This window comes from Notothenia coriiceps, unplaced genomic scaffold (genome assembly GCF_000735185.1).
Source record: "Notothenia coriiceps isolate Sejong01 unplaced genomic scaffold, NC01 NC01_scaffold00018628, whole genome shotgun sequence".
Classification (NCBI taxonomy): domain Eukaryota; kingdom Metazoa; phylum Chordata; class Actinopteri; order Perciformes; family Nototheniidae; genus Notothenia; species Notothenia coriiceps.
In genome coordinates this window covers 1-20,222 of record NW_011351329.1, presented here as the reverse complement: position 1 = coordinate 20,222, position 20,222 = coordinate 1, and the positions used below count along the sequence as shown (strand labels likewise).

The 20,222-nt window shown below is 42.5% G+C and overlaps 2 protein-coding genes across 2 annotated transcripts; one reads left to right on the top strand and one right to left on the bottom strand.

Moving 5' to 3' along the window:
• Positions 1-2: 2 nt before the first annotated feature.
• Positions 3-12,829, top strand: nacad (NAC alpha domain containing). The gene is made up of 10 exons (XM_010777794.1): positions 3-294; positions 3,607-3,887; positions 3,984-9,408; positions 9,714-9,962; positions 10,460-10,551; positions 11,300-11,368; positions 11,489-11,635; positions 11,718-11,852; positions 11,974-12,096; positions 12,683-12,829. The coding sequence occupies exons 1-10, from the start codon at positions 210-212 to the stop codon at positions 12,695-12,697; spliced, it is 6,621 nt and encodes a 2,206-aa protein (XP_010776096.1). The 5' UTR covers positions 3-209; the 3' UTR covers positions 12,698-12,829.
• glipr2l (GLI pathogenesis-related 2, like) lies at positions 12,594-18,677 on the bottom strand. The gene is made up of 5 exons (XM_010777796.1): positions 18,263-18,677; positions 17,544-17,652; positions 16,129-16,232; positions 15,637-15,714; positions 12,594-14,430 (listed from the first exon to the last, which is right to left on the bottom strand). Exons 1-5 carry the CDS (start codon positions 18,273-18,275, stop codon positions 14,264-14,266), a joined length of 471 nt encoding a protein of 156 aa, XP_010776098.1. The 5' UTR covers positions 18,276-18,677; the 3' UTR covers positions 12,594-14,263.
• Between the last annotated feature and the right edge of the window lie 1,545 nt (positions 18,678-20,222).

The window sequence follows — 20,222 nt, the reverse complement described above, 5'->3', positions numbered from 1 at the left end:
TCTGTCTCACACAAACACACACACATAGACAGACACGTGCTGCAGGGTAGATCTGAGTGTTGGTTCGCCAAGCATTCCGGTCCCCCCTCCCCTTCGTCTTCTTTCTCCCTCTCCACTCTCACTCTCTCACTCCCTCTTCCATTTCACCTTGTCTGTTCCGGCTCTGTGGTTTATTGTTGCGTCAGAACCAAAGAGAGCCAGCAAGAAGCATGCCGGGTGAGAGCTCTCACAGATCTGTCCCCACCGAGAAACATCCAGAGCAGGGAGCTGAGGAGACGGGGCTCCCTGGACCAGGTAGGACTGGGGTCTGGGGTTGGGGATTGTGAAGGGAGAATGAGGTACTTTAGCATGCAGATGAAGACAGAGACAGGGACATTATTTGTGGAGAGAGGATGAGTGTTGAGCGAGTAGGAAGTGGTAAATAGATTGGTGCAGGAGGGGAGAGAGCTAGCTGGAGAGAAAGGATACTGTGTTGGTGAAAGTAACACACTGTGATGTAAGCACTATCTGCTTGAAACTGTCATGTGGGGTCATTCCTGTCCATCTGTTGACATGTGCAATCTGAGTAAGCTGTGATTCAGCTGCCTGTTAGCCTGCTTACTAAACCGCATGGTCTCCCCCTCCATTTCCCAGCTATTACAGTAGCATCCTTCCCTACACCCAAACTGTAAATCCCTGCCCAACTGTATGTATTATTTTAATCCCTATTAACAAACAACCTCTTATCTAAATGATGGACTTCCAAAAGCCATGTCTATCTGCCCTCTCCCTGCACCTGTCCTCATCAGAACCCCAGGCCCATCTTCCTCCACTAAAACCCTGGGCTCTTTACCCCTAGCCTTCTTCCTGCTGCCCCATCTTTAGCCCTGGGGCCACCCCATCCACATCTTCCCAGCAAATGTGAGAGCTGTAAGCGTAGAGTGGCTCATCCCAGTCCCTTCCCCCAGCCTCAGCAGGAACATGACACAGCAGCATGGCAGCACTCTGTAGGAACCAACAAACGCAACCACACATGCACAAGAGCTTTTGTTACACATCTAATCAGTTATTGCTTGGTTGCTGCGGTGTATCTGACATTGTGAAATCATGAAATAAGTTATTCAATACAAATGAGAGTAGGGAGCTAGATAATGTTGTGTCATTGAAAATGAGATGTTGGGACTTGGTAGGATTGTATTAGTATCCCCTAAATTACAGTCAGAGTGGGATCAACATCATTGGAGCACAGTCTTGTGAATGTTGTGTCTCTTACAGTTAATCTACACAATATAGTTATCATACTGTTGTGAGCAACACGACTCACCGTCTCTTTTTTGCTGGAAATACTTTAAAGTGGGTTGATTTTTTTCTTCTCAAGGATTCCTGCTTTAGCTTCATCATTACCCTGATCTTAATTTAGGCTCAGAATTATTTTAAGCTTTCTTGGCCTGAATTGGGGGGGGAGGGGGGGCGTATAAGAGGATAGTTTATGACTAAAGAACAGGGATCTTATTAAAGGAGAAAAAAAAGCAAATAAGTGTATTAGGCTGTCTCTTCTTCGAGGTTCAATCGGACCATTAGTTGTAATAGAGGCTCCCTTTGGGGCTGGCAGGCCAGCGCTGCAGCCTCTGTGACGCAGCTCCAGTCTGCTCAGCCTGCTGTGGCCTGCTCATTGTACAGCAAGCTAGGTGCTCCATTTCACTGCATCCTCCCAGAGGAGACTTTTAGGTTGGGCCGGAGAGTAGGAAGAGAGTCAGACATCCATATATTATTCGCAGAATTGAATCTGCAGCTAAGAGACAGAGCTATGCTAGCAGAAAAAAAACATCACTGGATTATTTAGCAGCCTAGCAAAACAAAAGCTACAACAGTGCAGTTGTATGTGATTTCATTGCTATATATATAGGGGGAAACAAAATATAGTATTTCTGAATGTGTTCAATAGTAGTTGGTTTGATAAGTTTTCTATAAGTCAGACATTGATAAGTATGTTTTATTGATATGCTTATCTACATTTGGTCACTAAAGCCATGCAGAATGAAAAAACAATTACCCATTTACTACATTAGACTGTGCTGTTCATGTAAGTGTAGTGGCGCTATTGGCTTTGTTGCATGCTATGCATCTTTCTGATTAGGGGCAGGTTTTAGTCTATGATGCATGACTCAGCAAACAAACAAACACACATAGAGTTTATTATTGGGCAGCAATCAGGCAGGGCTGCTAAGTGCTGATGATTGCATCTGCCACCACAACAGGCAGGGCAGAAGAGCACAAGGGAGGAGATATTCTGTGTGCAGAGGAAAAAAGAACATGGAGGCGAGAGCAGGGAGCCGAGTCACAACCAATAGTGAAACAAGGAGAGGCAGCTGCATATTTTTACAGTATATATATACACATATATACCCGATGATGGAAGTATATATTAATGTATACAGAGATAATACGTCAAAGGTTTAGAGAGAAAGGGAGTGAAACAAAGGATGGGATACAGAACAGAGAGTGAATTAGTAAGTGATATCAAGGTTCCTGGCAGAGCGTGTGTGTGTGTGTGTGTGTGTGTGTGTGTGTGTGTGTGTGTGTGTGTGTGTGTGTGTGTGTGTGTGTGTGTGTGTGCGTGTGAAGGCGTGTGTGTGTGTGTGTGTGTGTGAAGGCGTGTGTGTGAGTGAAGGCGTGTGTGTTTGTAACTGGCACAGGGCTGAGCCACTTGTGTGTTGAAATGGCCAATCAGCATGTGGATTGAGGTCACAGTGGCAATGGCCCAGTTGAAAGCGTATGAAGGTTTTGTTCCTTTATGTAGAAACAACTTACATTGCATCCTCAGGGATATTTCAGTGAATGTATAGTTTTGTGTGGTGGTAAATAATCAGGCATTTAAGAATCATGACGGATTAGCAGGGGAACTAAACAAATGAAAAATATGATTTTCTATCTATTTTTTGTTTACTTCTTTTTGCTCATACACTAAACCCCCTCCAATCAACCTTGATCCCGTTTCTTTGATTCACTTAGTCATTTCTCATCTCAGTGATTTCTCCATCCCTGATGACAGTTATGAAGATGATAGCATGGTCTAGTAGGAAAATAGGACGGAGAACGATGTAATTCAACAACAGTTCTTTTTGCCTCTGGCTAATTGTGCAATTGTGTATGTTGATACAGAAAAATATAAACTACGAGAGGTACATTAAGACATTGTCTGTACTGTACAGTAGCATTTTTTTCCACTTACAGTTACTGTAAGTGAAATACTAAAAGAAGGTTTATCAAAAAACACATCCATAACAACCTGGCAATAGTCTTTATTTTCAGATTTTTGTTTTGCACTCTAAAACAATTTCCAGTGGCCTCAAAACACACAGAGCTGAGTTGTTCGGTTAATCTACTGACTGGAATTTTAGTAAAATGTGTTGGAGCTCTTCCTGAGAGTGTGCGAGAGGAAAAGTGAATGTCAACTGTAGAGAAGAAAAGTCTATTATTGTACATCAAAGAAGGTGTAGTCTTTCACATATGTCTTTACTTTCTACAGTAAAAAATTACAATGAAACCTTAATACAAAAAAGTTTTCACAATTGCTCCTTCCTTTTATTGAAAATGTCGGTTTGCATTGCTTTATCTGTTTTTCAGACATGACCAGACACCTGTCCACTGACTCCACCCCTAGTGACAGTGGCTCCTCTCCTAGTGACAGTGGTTCTAGCCCTTCTCCCAGCACTCCTCAGAAGCTACTCCCATCATGCACCTCTCCATTTGGACCAAGATTATTTCAAGCAACACCTAACTCATCTGGTACTCCAAGACCTCAACCTGAAGGCTCTGACCGTCGCAACACAGCCAGGATGTCTGGAAGGTTAGGTGGTCATGGACCGTGTGGCCGCCATGTCCCTGTTAAGATGGAAAGGATCAAGGTGTGTGTTTTGCACGATGACCATGTTTGCAATTTAAACATTTCATTTTTACACTGATATTAACTTTATTTTGCATGTATACTATGTTACTCCCAGGTCCTGACTGGTTCTGAGGTGGAGAGTGACTATCAAGAGCCACATATCATTGATGCAAGGGTAGTGATGGGTCAAGAGACACTGCTCAAAACAACGGAGATCCAGAAAAGGAAACCCCTGGTTGAGCCAGCAGGTCAAGCTATCCCTTTGCCAGCTATTCCAAGATGTTCAGACAACCAGGCACAGGCAAAAGAGACCCAGCTGGAAACTAGCAAAGAGGAAAACCAAGTCCAAATCGCTCAGAAACAACAGGATCAACAAAAAGAACCTGCGAAGCCCCCAAGTTCACTCCCTACCCCTCTTCAAAATCCCCTGTTCTCTTCTTCATCCTCGTCAGATCCAATCAAAACAGAAGACAATTTGACAGACAACCAGGAAGAGGGTCAAACCCTTGCTCAAGACGAAATGCCTTCCCTTTCTTTTTCTGAGCTGAGCTGTCCAGTTGCTTTGTCCTTCTCTGAGCCAGCTTATGCTGTTGACCCACTACGAGTGGGTGTGCCCTCATCTCTTGACCCTGACCTATACTATACAGCCCCTTCCACCCCAATCAAGATGAGCTCCCGTTCTTTGCACCTGAAACATCACTCATATCCTGGTTCTCCAGTCTGCCCACTGTCCCCTGGTTCTCCCTCTGACAGTGAGGACCTCTGTTCCCCTCTTACCTCTCCCTCTGGCTCTTATATCACGGCAGAAGGAGGCAGCTGGACCTCCTCCTACACATCTTCCACCTCTCCATCTACTTCTCCAAATCTGCTCCTCATAGAAGAAGCACAGGAAGCTCCGGCTTGCTTTGTGGGCTCCTTATCAGAGATCGGAGATGAAGTTGGGGAGGAAAAGGGACGAGTAGGTCCAGAACGTGAGGAGGAAAGGCGTGCAGACTTCTGCCTGTACCGTCCTGACGGTTTTGCAATGAATTCAACGATAGGTATTACAGGGGCAGTGATCGCAGAAGAGGAAGAGTCTATAAAAGTAGACAAGATCAAGATTTCCAGAGACAGTTGTCGCCCTTGCTGGGTAACTGACGATGCATCTCCTATAAGGAGCAGTAGCAGCCGTAGCAGTGACTCCCAGGAGGATGGGGGGGAGTCTGAATGCTCACTGTGCCCACTGACAGAGGCTGGTGCAGGGAGAGCAGAGTACTCTAGACCCATGCAAACAGAGTTGAAACTGCAATTGGAAACATGCATATCAGAGGAACATTATGGACAGATGGATGACGACCCAGAACTACCCTCAACTGCCTTTACTCCCGATAGCGAGAGCATGACCATGGCCTCATCTAGCCTTAGCCCTGACTCACCTGTCAGCCCCCTGGATGCCTTTTGTCCTGGAGTCTTTGCTAGGTTCGGTCCCAGTTCTTTCATGCTCTCACAGGAAGAATGTGCTGATGGTATACCCGATGAAGATATTATGATCCCTGCCTCCCTCCTCTCCTTTCCCCTACACACCAGCCTTATCTTTAAGGCTGACTCAATGGAAATCACCCTCTTCCCGACAGAGGATGAGAATGATTTGGGGGAAAGTAATGACAGGAATGAAGGAAAAGATGTTAATGCTTATGCAGCAGGAGAGGAGGAGGCAGATGTTGAAGATGACGATGATGAAGAGGATGATGATGATGATTATGATTACGATTATGAAGAGGGTGATTGCATCATTAATGCTGCTGCTGGAGGTGTTGATGAAAATAATGAACATGATGGCAGTGAGGAACATAACGAGGCAGGTGAGGAAGCCAAGGTGGAGGTTAAAGTAGTAGAGGGAACGGAAGAAGGAGAACAGGAAGAGGGTGATAAAAAGTGTGATTGCAAAGCAGTGGAAGCTCCTATAGATGAGGACAGTTCAGCATCATTCCTTCATTCACTTTCAGAGACATCTATCAATGAGGGGTTAGACGAATCCTTCTGTTTCCAAGACGATACAGATGACTCATTAGACTCTGCTTCCTATAATGGGGAGGAAGATGAACGTTTATACAGCACTGAGAGGCATGCACAATCACTAGAACCCACAACAACGGACACACTCGATCATTCTGAAGTTCCAACAGAACCTGAGCAGGGGTCTAGCACTGGAACAGGACCTGCTGAACCTTTGAACACACAACTGAGCAGAGACAAACTCGTGGATCACCCCGAAACCACCTGTCTTTCTGAAGCTATTGCTCTGGATGAAGCTAAACCCCTTGAACTGCAGTCCGCTACTAAAATAGAATCTACCAGTGGAATAGATCAAAGAAAAACTCACACGCAAGTCAGTAAAGACAAACCAGGCGATTGCCAGAAACCAACTAATCCTTCAGAATTGGTTTATTGTCAACCAGAGGCCTCCAGCAATCTGTACATGAGTGGTAGTGAGATTGAGATGATTGACATCTCTGGTCCGTCCAACCCTGTAGAGCCACCAAGAGAAAGCTCTTATTTTAATCTTTCCTCTACTCCTGTTCTTGCTCCAGCTGATGCAGTAGCTGAGTTCCACACCCTTCTTCCTTCTTCTTCTTCTGCTGCTTCTGCTCAGGAGTCAACAGATCTTAACAGTTCAGTTATTCTGGAAGTGGCTAAAGGAAATCCCCAGATTAAAGATAATGATTTGCAAGAGAGCAATGATTTTTCAGGGGAGGTACCTACAGCAGAACCAGAAAGAGACTCTTTCAAATTGCTCATCAAGCCTCGTCATTGTCAGCCAGAAAGCCACAGGGCTGTAGGTGCAAGTAGATGTGTATTGTCAAAGTCTTTCTCCAATAAATCAGATGTAAGGCCAGAGTTATTATGTAGGACAATTATCCCCAGGGAGTCTGACACTGAGCTTGACCAGAGGAATGGGAATGCCTCTGCTGAGTCTAAGAGTGTGGAGAGTAGAAGCATTGATTCTGCCACCAATGACTTGAATAAAGGTGTTCTTCTTCTCTCCTGCCCCAAAGACACAAGCCCCAGTCCCAGTAATATTCCTATTTCTGCCTGTCCAGAGGTAATCTCAGAACTTGCTGACAATCTGACCCCGTCCCCAAGTGACTCTGCCCAGGAGAACCTGAGCGAAAACACCCTGAGTACTGACGAGGGGGTGCTGGGAGCGGTTGGATCCCCACACTCCCCCCTAGCCATCTCACCCAAAAGGGAAAACTCAGAAACAGACAGCCAGGGTGGGAGCAGGGAATTGCATCCTGGAGCTGGGGCGTGGTGTGATGACAGGATGGGGCTGGGGTTCAGTCTAGGTTTAGGACCAGGGGCTGAGTTTAGTGTATGGGGAGCAGGAGAGTCTCTCTCCCTGTCTCTGGGGAAAAGGTATGAGTTAGAGGCAGAGGGTCTGTTAACATGTGCTCCAGAGGGCCAAAGTACACAGACGCCCGTTGTCCCAAACATTATCAGTGGAGTGAGTGAACACTATGACAATGTTCTGGGTTCTGTTCTGGATGAGGAAGACAACAATAGCCTGTATGGAAAGAGGGACCAAATGGCAGATGAAGAATTGGTAGGAGAGGGAGCCTCAGAGTCCAACTTGGCTTGTTGGAAATCCATTGAGGAAATCTCGGAAGCAGGCGGAGGGGAGGATGGAAGCTCCAGATTCCCAGAGGATGATGTCAGTAACCTAAATCCAGACAATGATGGAGATAACACACTCACACAGATACAAGACGCTTGGACGAATTCTAACAACAACAATGATTCTGCGTTTGATTCTTTGGAAGTAGCAATGTGTGGAAGCCTGAACGCTCTATCTGAGGAAGTGAGACCTCAAAGTGTGGGTGTCAGTGTTAGAGACTCTGTTTCTAACATTCCTCTTGAGGAGATGCCACCTCAGGTGTCTGACACAAATCCAGGTAAAGGGGAACAAAAAGACAGCTCTGTAAATCAAGCTTCAAAAACAAGACAGAAACCAGAGGAAGGTGCCTGTAGCATCTCAGTTTCATCAGTTGAAACTCATGTGAAAGAGGCTGTAACAAATCGGCATCTCAGTGTACCAGATAAAGCCAGGTCAAGAAGTCTCACTAGTCCAGAGGTTCAGAACATCAATCCGGAGAGTGATACAGCATTTTTTTTGCCACGTGGATCATTTGGTTCCTTCACTCCTAAATGCAAATCCAATGATCCCAGACCATGTAAAATGTGTCAAGAAAAGGTGGAAACTACAGGTTCTCAGCCAGGACCACAGATGGTGAAGCCTCAGACTGAAGGCCAAAGAAAAGATGATGTCAGTCCTGTCACAGACAGACTTGTTGATGAACCAAAGACTAAAGATGCCTTTACAGGACAGCAATGTGTTGTTAGTAACTCAGGGGACGAGGAAGAAAAAGCAAAGGAGAAAGCAAAAAAGAGAGGTGAGGAGAAAGACCAAAAGAACAAAAAGGAAAGTAAAACCTTTCCCACACAGGATTGCCCAGAGCACCTTTCGTGTCACACCCCTAAAGGGGAACTTTGCACAGATAAACCAATCACTGCTAAGAAAGGGAGGAGAGGGAAGCAGAACAAAAACAAGGTATCCATGCCAAGCAGTCATGCTGACTTTAGCCCTGAATCTTTCGATGATCCAAAGAAAACTTATGTTCCATTAAATGCCACAGCAGATGGATGGTTAAAGGGGGAAGCGGACAATTCGAAAACTAAAAAGGGCCGAAAGGCAAACAGAAAATCTTCACCGTCGGACTTTCAACAAAGGACATCTGGGACTGAGAAAGCTACATTTGGTCCACAGATGCAGATGGATAACAGTCCAAGTCCTGATATCAGAAGTCCTATCGATGGACACTGCAATCCTAGCACACATACCCCAGACAACCTCAATGTTGTGTTGGCAATGAACCAAGAACTAGAGCAGGAACAGGAAGTGCTTGATAATAGACCACTATCTGATCGTCAGAGAGGATTCACAGTAGATATTAATGACAACAACATAGATTCTGGCCATAGCCTACCTGCTCATGATACCTTATCATACTCTCTGACTCCACTGTCTTCCTCCCCATCTCCTGTTTCCTCTTCCTCCCCTCTACCATGTGCCTCAGCAGAGCCAGAAGATGATCTTCCCACACCTGTTCAGGAATCCCAACCTGTCCTATCAGCCCTGCATCAGCCTTCCCTGTCAAAATGTCACACCACCCCTACACTTTGCTGTACCTCAACCAAAACACAACAAGCCCCTGACCCCCAATTTCTCCCTAACAACAACAACAACCTCAAAGAGGCCACTGTTGTCTTTTCTGCATCAACTACATCTAGCACAAGTGTCTCTCCGCCATCATTCTCCACTGCCATGCTGTCAAGCCTGTCCCAGCCTACCCAGGAGTCATTTTTACCTGCTCCTGAGACTCTAGATTCAGCATGCGTGGCAGATTCGATTTCTCGTCCCCAGTCTCAGAACAATCTCAACATCCAGCCACACAAACAAATCAAGCAAGGTTGCCCGTGGAGCACACAAGACAGATTCAGAGGTGAGTATAGAAATTAACGCTTGTTTGATTGAAAGCACCTTGCACTACACACTGAGGAATCCTTCATCATTTTTGTAACAGTCAGTTTGGTAAACAGTAAAAGTTGGGATTTTTAAAACAATAAAATGAATCACAAATGCTTTATTCGTCTCACAGCAGGCAAATGTACAGTGCAGATAAAAGGCAAAAGCATAGACTAACATATTAGATAAAAAGGCAAGCACACGCTTATAAGAATCTATGTAAACAAGTCAAATGCAAGGTTCGTAATACAAATCTGATCAAGTATTGTTGTGCTCTGTAAGGTCCCAGCTTGGCCGAGGGGGAGACAGACAGTGAGGATGATTGTGGATTGCCTCGACGTGGTCACAGATCCCAGGCCAGAGGAGTGGCAGGAAACAGAAATGAGGCCATGTGGAGAGAGTCTGGTCCATCCAATCAGAGGGAAATGCAGCCTTTCTCTGCCCACCAGATGTCCAACAGACAGTCAGGCTGTCCAATCAACCACAGCCACACGATTGCAGAAGAGTTCGACCTATCCTTCAAAAACAATTGTGAGTTTCTTCTGACGTCCTAAGGGAAATAAGGTTCAACACTAGGAATCCTCTTTAACACTTCACCAATTATTCTGTCACTTTATATATCTCTCATCTATTTCTACACTAGGTGATCCACAGTGTTCTATGTTACATATTAAAGGTGTTTGAATATCATTTGGTTAAATTGTACAGAATAGCTATAGTTTTGCTTTGATGACGGATGATAACACAAGAGATGTACATTTTCTGCATCATAGTTCACTGAAATAAAATTACATACTATGCAGATACGATATAATGTATTTTCCATGGGATAATTACATTTCCTGATGTTGATTAGATGAGTTTATGAATTTCTGTAATGAACACTCTTCATCAGCAAAGCATTAATGAGATAGAGTCTCTAATGCCCTCATTACTCCTACAATGATCATTAGTTTCCATGGCATAAGGATATAATTCACTTTATTTAAATGTACTTGAATTATTTTTAAATAAATGCCTTTCTGCAGGCTCTATATTGGCTTCCTGTAATGAGTCCGAGAGTGAGGGGTCAGTGCCTGAGCTGGAGGAGCCGGAGCCTCTGAGACCATCAGAGCCCCAGGTGAGACAGTTCATGCTGAAATCATCTTATTTTTTACTGAACCCATTACGCCAGATCATTTATTTTTTAAACCCTATTTGTCAAAGGTATGGCATGCAAAGGAGAGAAAATTATTATAACTCATCACTAAAATCTTTGATATTTTATTCAATACTAAATTAGGATTGCATTTAGATTATGTTGAAAAAAAGGCTTAGGGTTAGCCCTAAATCAAATTAGTTTTTTCAAGATCTCAACATCATTATTTTATAATCAGGAGGCAACTGTTGCTTAGACTTACAGACTAAAACCTATGAACTGTGTAATGTGGAGAAGATCTTGACATCATAATCAAGTATTGAAGCTGAGAAAAATATGATACAAAATGTGGCCTTCTGTATTCAGGGAATCATTGTGTATAAGCATATGTTTGCATTACCCAGAGATAGCCTGCCTTTGGCCAGATTGCTTTTTAAGTTCAGTTGATTAAATTGAAAATGCCTTCTTCCTTTATCGATATGGCACATTTTGGCTCTTATATATATGTATTTTTTTGTACTTGAATCAAATTGCTGTCACTGCTGTTATAACACATATAATGCATAGCTTCCTGTGTGTGCAAGAGAATACAAAACTGTATGGCATCAGCAAAATAGCAGTAGAAACCTAAAAATAAGACGAGTCAAATGTGATGATATTAGCAATACTAATGTATGAAAATGTTATAGAATATAAAAATATAGTAATAGATATTTGCTTTTTCTTTCAGTCTATTTCCTATGCAGATGAAGGGCTAAACCGGCCAAAGCAGAGCCGCAGTGAGAAGAAGGCCCGCAAGGTTGGATTCCTTACTGTATAAAAATAAACAAATCAAGATGGAGTCTATATGACACCAGTGTTAAATGTATGTAATTGTGTCCTTCTTGCTCCCTCTCTATGCTGCTGTGTTTGTATGAAGGCTATGTCTAAACTTGGTCTGAAGCCGGTCCATGGTGTGACCAGGATCACCATTAGGAAGTCCAAGAGTATCTTGTTTGTCATCACCAAACCAGATGTGTTCAAAAGCCCCGCATCTGACATCTACATTGTGTTTGGAGAGGCAAAGGTTGGTCTTTCTTAAATTGGTCTTATTCAAGCTTTGGTACATGTATTGGTTTGCCTCTCAACCTCTCCAATCCTCTCCTCAGATTGAGGACCTATCTCAGCAGGCTCACAAGGCAGCTGCAGAGAAATTCAAGGTGCCTGTGACCTCTTCTCCCTTGGCCCCACCTGTCCCTCCCAGCCTCACCATCAAAGAGGAGAGCGAAGAAGAGGAAGAAGAGGTACTTTCTGTCCAATCTCTTAAAAGTGTTCACACTATTAACTCTGTACACTATTTTATTTAGTTGTTAACTTTATCTCTCCATCTATCCCTCCCTATCTATATTTTTCCCCCTACATCAGGTGGATGATGGTGGTCTCGAGCAGAGGGATATCGAGCTGGTCATGGCTCAGGCCAATGTGTCACGCGCCAAGGCCGTCCGTGCACTGAAACACAACAATAATGACATTGTGAATGCTATCATGGTGAGGAGGAAGGAGAAGGAGATAGAGGGAGTGAGAGAGGGAAGATTTAGAGGATAGAGGGAGGGCAGACGGTGAACAACATAATGAGTCATAGCCAGTGCATGGAGGAGGAGGGGTGGAGGACAGGAGAGCAGGGGACAAATGACAAGAATTGTTTCTCCCCAGTAACTGAGCATCCTCCACAGTTCTGTAGGTAACCGGTGCAGTATCATGTCCACTAGGTGGCAGCATTTACTCACACTGAAATGACTGAGCTGTTGAAGTGACGCAGTAAAAAATGGTTCATGATGGGGCAAGAAGCAAGATAGAGCTGCATTAGTTCACTATAAAAAGTTGATGAAGGGTGAAAACAGAGCCTATCATTCTGACTTTCCCAGGTAATTGTATTTATTCAAGCAGAGTGACATGTAGAGTGTCTTATCTCTTCTTTTCAGTAGCAGAGAATAGACAAAGAAATAAAGAGAAATAACTATAATTTAAGAAAGAAAAATCAGTTGCACGTTTTGTTTCCAACGTAACCTTTTTATTCATGATAGTTTTTCTCCAACCACCTCATTCTCTATCTTTCTCTCCTTTTTCCATGCAGGAGCTGACCATGTGAGTGGTGAGAACGATTTTACTCCTGACCCCCCTCCTCCAGCCTATAAAGCCTAAACGCCACTGACTCTTCTGTATCGCTGCTACTGTATGTTGCATCCCCAATATCTGCTAAATAAAGTCGGTTCCAATGTGGGCTCTTGACTGCATTGCAATATTAATTTCACTGAAGGGGTAACAGTGTTATGTTTTGTTGAAACTTGTTTTGTTGAAACTTGTTTTTACAAACGGAGCAGTAAAGCCTTTCATATTCTTCAAATTCAAAAGGCATAGGATTAAAACTACCAGCATTTTCAGTATTAGCACCTATACATCTGTACAAAAAATAGTTGACATATCATACATAAAACCATCAGTTGTTTAAAATGTTTCGATCTGAACAATGACACACGGGATTCAAATGAAAAAAAAAAAAGCAACCTTAATCACAGAATTGGAACCTGCTCAATCAAACTTAGTGACAATATAGGTAAAAATGTAAATGTAATTCATCTTAATTGACTAATAACGTATTTAGTTTTATGCTCATATTTATGCTAATGTTAAGGGTTAACAGGACTGTGTTTTCCTAAAATATGAGAAATTGAAAACACATAGAAGGCTTATTTTCTATCTTTTTCTCAAACTCTTCACGTGAAAAAAGGTTGGGTTGCTATTTCATTATGCCAAGGGTCAGGCAATAAGCAAGGAAAACAAGATTTCTAGTAATTGCTTTTTAAAGGAAAATGTGCTACTGATATAAAAAAAATACTGCACTGCTAATTCTTTTTGGGATTATGCAAATCTCACAATGATTCAGACCTTTAATATAAACCTTGAAAACATTAATTCATTAATATGTATACAACTGCTTACATTTACTAAAACGTTTCTATATTTATCATATTACACAGAGTTAACATTAACCAGCACTGTGCCAGACGGAGATCTCACCTTTGGTTCTGTTTTTCTATCTCGTATAATGTCACACAGTACGGATGACACAAGAGTTCCCAGAGAGATGCTAAATGCATTTCTGACAGTTTATCAACTGTATTTTACAAAACTGGTTCTAGTACAAAACAAATGTCCCCAGGACTGCTTTGATAAGTAATGGCCATGAGAAAAACTCGTACCAAGCATGTTGAGTCATGATGTTAAATTACAAGCAATGACACCACAAGTAAATTAAAAAAACATGTCCATTCAACTTGGTTTCCATTCTAACTCCAATGCAGATGTGAGGCTATAATGTTTATCAGTGTGTGAAATGTTGGCATTAGTGAATGAAATACTTTCACAGGCAATGTTATTGAAATATAAACTGTCCACATAGTCACTTGAAATGTTTTGTTAGCAAAGCCAAACAGTAGTGGTTCGTTCATTCTAAACACTATCATAGAGGTCTCTTTCCAAATCATAAAAGTCAAAGCTATTTTCATCTTTTAAATTCCACATTATGTTGGTATGGATCTCTACTAGGCAATAAGTGGTGCTCTCCTGAGTGTCCTTCAGTGCAGGCACTTCAGATTCTTCTGGAAAAAGGAATAAATGCCTTTGGGCTTGAGTCCACTTTTGGGGCTAGACATCATTAGGTGGTAGATTGAGCAGGGAGGACGTTGTTCTCAAAGTGTCCCTGGTTAGTGATGTTCCCAGCGGGGAAGTATCTGGCCACCACAAAGGAAGAGCCGTCTGATGCAGTGGCCTTACCGACTCCCAGCTTATTACTGCTCTTCCACACCATTGCTGTGAAATGGCCTAGAATAAGACATAGAAAGACATTAAAGGCAGCAAAAGCAGGCTGGAAAACTGACTGTTAGGACAGGGTAGAAGAAGCTAAGTGTGGTTCCTCTAAATATTGACAGACTTAAGGAATTTTAGTTCCTCTCTCACTCATCAAATTCAAACCTCCCTTGGCTTACTTTTGATTCCTTTCTTTTGCTATACCAGGCGACTTTATATGAATCACTGTTAACAAGCTCCTGCGTAGGAGTGATGTGCTTCATGTGTGATCAAGTTAAACAGACTCATGCACACTGGAGTCTGATGCAATGGGAAAACATCTGGGGGAATTAGGCCTGACTGGAAATGACATGTGAGCTGAGGAGTGATACAGAGGACTGTGAGTCCCCTCAGTTTCCTCATGGCTGCTCACTGAGTCAGACAGCCACACTCTGACTGAGGTGTGACATCAACAGGGGATTTACATTGCCCATGCCTGGGATAACATAGCACAGAGAAAGAGAAACTGACAACAAGTAAATAGAATGTATCAAGGAGAAACAGAGCCAGAAGTAGATTCATTGAGATAAATGCAAACAAAATGTGTCACGATGCAATGAAAACATGTTTTAGGGAAGTGTTTGATACAATGTGTTTGCAAAGATTAAGCACTTAGTCCTACATATGGAGATACACAATACTGATGTTTAAATTAATACTTGCACTCTCAGGTTTAACTGAGAATAACTGTTGTAATATTTAAAAGGACATTTTTTTCTCCCTATTCTGTTAAATATTAAGTGTTTTTTTGTTGTTTCAGCGCTTCTAAAAATGATTTTCCGTCCAGTATTGATTAATCTACTGACCTTTTTCCCTTCATTAGTTTTTGATTCATTTCTGGGATATTAGGCATCAGAACATTATTTAAAATGACACATTTAAAAGCCAAGTTTGGCATTTTTCTGAAGAATGGCTTGAACAATTAATCAATCATATAAATAATGGCTGACTTTATCGAAAACTAAAGTAATAGTTTCAGTGTCGTACAAATTAAACTTTTCTAACCTAATGTTCATTGTTTCAGTGTATATTAATATCAGAACAGTTTTAATGACTACTTTAATTTTCCTGAATTTAAGATTGGTTAAATGCGTTGTTATGGTAAGGCAAGAGGAGGTTTGACACTGGCTGAAATATGAGAGAAAGTGATACAGACAAACAGACACTCGTGTAAAATCTCACCAGTGCCAGAGGAGAATCCAGGACGGTTGAAGTTGTACTGTTTCACTTCATCATACCAGCGGTCTGTGACATCTTTTCCTGCACGTACATGAAATAAAGTGTAACTTAATGAACAATTCAATCCCTTCTTTGTTGTGCATATTGATCACAATGACAGCTATAGCAGTCTGCACCCTCGAGGAACAAATCTCGCTTGGCACATTTCAATGCTGCACTTTTTGTCACCCAGTGCAGCATTGTAGGAGATGTTTTATGAATCACACAGTCCTGCGCTGACATATTTCTGCAGTGAGTCATGGTGTCTGGGCTCTCAGTGCCAAGTGGAGGGGAAATAGATCCCAGCTGTTCACTCTCAGAGTAGAAAACTCTGCTTTAAGCCCCTTAGACTAAACCATTGTATGTAATGTATGGAGTGATGTGTTTCAGGAGGAGCACACAGAGTATCATGCAGTTTTATCAATAGCATGGTGAGTATTTATGTACTGTATGTACCTGATTGGTCATAGGAAGCCCACGCCAGGTTTTCTCCAAAGTTCCCTTTACTGGACTCTGCACTGTGTTTCAGGATCCGTGTGCTAGCCAGACTTTCAGCATAGCTGTTAACAGAATCAAAAAAAGTTATGAATAGCACTGCTGAAATGGTTTTTTCCTGCAACATAATCCACTCTTGTGTCTGTGAGTAATGCCATATCCTTTAATCTCATCCCTTTTTAAAATTTAAGCTCCTCAGTAGTCTATAGTTTTTAAAGCTCACTGCTGTCCACCTCCCTTCAAGATACACAGTGAAAGATCCTTCTCTCAGATTTTTAATCCAGGGAAAAATTTCAAAGCCTACACTGAAACCAATTCCACTAAACATGGTTTTGGTAATTGGGTTGATATTATTACTGTTCAAAAGCACATATTGGGATTATACTATTACTATTAGTTGCAGAATGACAAAGGAGTCACTTGTAGGTCATATCAAAATGGTTAATGCAGTGACAGTATTGACTATAATTGACAAATTGTAATGTTGTGAAACAAAATTGTTTCTTTATTTTATCATGTGACTGCCATGTGACTTGCCATATGGATGTTCCCCTTCAAAAGAGTTAATGATGATTTTCTGATTAAACACAAGTTCCAGCTCTTTCCATATCGTCTAATTAGCTTTCGAACGTTTTTTTTTTAATTGAGTTCTATTCATTAAACTTTATAATAAAATATAAACTTCATTTCTAAATCTACAGTGTCAATATTGTCTTAACTATCTTCCTGAAAGAGTTGCATCATTTAGGAAGTCCCTTCGCAGAGGCCTGTTTAGTGTTTACACAGAGGGAGAGGTAAAAGCACCATTCATCTCGTGGAAATTAACTGTGCTGCGCTTTAAACTCTACTCAAAACTTAAATATTTACTACCATAGTTATTTTCAATATATACTGTTTTCAGTATAAACTGTATTCAACTGAGGTGTGCAACTGTTGTGCTTGTAATGTCAATGTACATTCCCATTACTCATTTATTATTCAACCTTTGTTTGACCAGATAACTCAGGTGAAATTCAAGAATAAAGATCTGGCCAAAATACCCTATCAGGTGAAATCCCTGATAAAAATCCCAGTTTGTTTACAAAATGTATGTTAACCTTAAAGTTTACACTATCAAGCATGCTCCAGGAAATCCCTCTAATAGATTGCCACTATCTATCCTGACAGCAAACACGTTTACATAATCAACACAATAAACTTTCAACATTATATTGTAATCACACAAAAAATATCCTCAATGTCTTATTATATTAAGTGGTTATTTTATTTGACAGGCTAGGCTGGAACTGTCACTGTTACCCAGAGCAGTCTGACAGTGACAGGTATGCATAGTCCTTGCTAATTAGGTTTCTGATGTGATCTGTGCGTTAACCCACCGGGTGGCTTCTTTGCTCAACTTGCTGCTCAGCTTCAGTGAAGATGCCTGGTGTGTCCTCCTGAACTCATTATGGCACTGCAGCACCTCGTCAGAAAACTGCTTCGAGGCTGATGGACAGGGAGGAGAGAGACAGGAAGGTTAGCCATCCAGAGAGAGAAATCTGACAAAGGAGACGTCATGATGCCTCATGAAGACTCGTGCACGGCTGCAGAATACTCAAGCTGAAATGTTGAGTCACCATCTGAAGACCTATACTGATCTCAGACAGTGAATACAACTCGATGACAGATGATGGAGTATAAAAACGTCATCCATAACCCCCCTTCTGCCTGGTGCCTATCACTCGCTGGCCTTTTCATAAGTCCCACGATCTCTCAAGTGCTCACACAATGGGCACATTGAAACAGCCCCACAAAACAATACAAACACAAATGCTGCCTTACAGCATCTAGTCAGCAAGATGAATGTTACTGCAAGTCAGGATCAGTTAAAGCCATTTTGTATTGCACTGCAAGCATCATTAAAAAGGAAAATAAGTAAGTAATTTATTTAGCAGTTTTGTATTTCCTCTGTCCCATTTTTCAAACCGAGCATAGCTCACAAACACCTATAGTAAACAAGCTAGCCCACACACACAAATTCATGGGGGCAAAGTTCTAACTCAGGCCAAATTTATACAATCAGAGTTCATATCCTCAGCGTGCTGTTTCCACTTACCTGACTTTCCCATGGTGCTGACACAGGAAGCCTTCAGTAAGATCTGCAACAGTCTTAGCACTGAACAAAAGCAGCCTCTCGCCTGTCTTGTTTTCTGTTCCTGCTCTCTTTCTCTGTTGCTTGTTCCCTCTCAGTCTCTTCCTTTAGTGCAGTCAAACACTGATGCCCTGAAACAGATGCATTTATTTCGGGGCCTTTTCGTCAAGTCCTTTCTCATTCCACCTTGAAGTCACGGCAGTTGTGCAAAGTTCCCCTTTAGCTATTTATCTGAGCATACAGATCCTGATGTAACTTCCTTCTCAAATGTTGTTTCACATCATTGAGCTAAACCCGCCTGTCTCTCTTTAAGCCACACACCCTTCTATCTCTATCTGCTGGCCCGACGTCTATCTTTACGGCTCAGAGGAACACACCCACTCATGTCTTTACATTCCCACAAACGAAGGGGGAGCCCCTGCAGACGTTGATGACATCATCTCTGTGAGACATATACCCATATATAGCTCTGAGATTCTCGTTTTCTGTAACTTTGTAACCATGGACAAGAGAATGTTACTCTTAGCAACTGTAACCAGGACAGTGGCTTTCCTGTCATGATGCGAAATTGTGAGGTGCCACTGTAGACAATAATATCAACCTTTGAGACACACAGTTTGATACAGAGATACTCAGCTGGCTTTATCAGATAAAATGAACAATTACTTTGTACCCATAACTTTTTAGGAGACATTCAAGGCTAAACAGGGGCTTGTTTTTAATAAGCTCAACTTGGCACTCAGGCCGCAATTTGAGTGTACGGCTCTTATTTCTGAACTGCTGACTTTCTGAAAAATTCTTTCACTTTTGCTTATGCTCATCATACCTTGAAGGTGCTTTGGTCATAAAAATAGTAGACTTTCCCCTTTCATCTTTCCGTTTCTACAGGAACTTCCAGATCCAACACATTCGATTATTAATGAGGGATCCTTTAATGTCCACCCAGGATGAAAAATAAATGATTGAACAATTTGCCTAGTGCAGTTGACACATAGAGAGAGGCAGAATCACCATTTATCATGCTGCACAACAGGTTTCTACTATTTGCTTTTCCTGTATGAGGTACGCTATGATTCCCTCTTGCTTTAATGGCATTTCCGAACTGGATGGCATCTATCATTGGGGGAAAAAAGACACCTTTAACAAAAGCAGAAATGGTGCGAAGGAGAAAATAAAAATGGATTGCCTCATATTTTAGTGTACCTCATAACACTCCACTTTTTGTACATGGTTACAGCTTGTGGAAATCCATCCATCCATCCATCCATCTTCTCCCGCTTATCCGTGGTCGGGTCGCGGAGGTAGCAGTTCCAGCAGAGAGCCCCAAACTTTCTTTTCCCTGGCCACATCAACCAGCTCTGACTGGGGGATCCCAAGGCGCTCCCAGGCCAGCGAAGAGATATAATCCCTCCATCTGGTTCTAGGTCTACCCCTTGGTCTCTTCCCAGCTGGACGTGCCTGGAACACCTCCCTAGGGAGGCGCCCAGGTGGCATCCTAACTAGGTGCCCGAACCACCTCAACTGGCTCCTTTCGACGCGAAGGAGGAGCGGCTCAACTCCGAGTCCCTCCCTGATGACCGAACTTCTCACCTTATCCCTAAGGGAGACACCAGCCACCCTGCGGAGAAAACCCATCTCGGCCGCTTGTACCCGCGATCTCGTTCTTTCGGTCATGACCCATCCTTCATGACCATAGGTGAGGGTAGGAACGAAAATGGCGCGGTAGACAGAGAGCTTTGCCTTCTGGCTCAGCTCCCTTTTCGTCACAACGGTGCGGTAAAGAGACTGCAGTACCGCTCCCGCTGCTCCGATTCTCCGACCCATCTCACGCTCCATTGTTCCCTCACTCGAGAACAAGACCCCGAGATACTTGAACTCCTTCACTTGGGGTAAGGACTCATTCCCTACTTGGAGTGGACAGTCC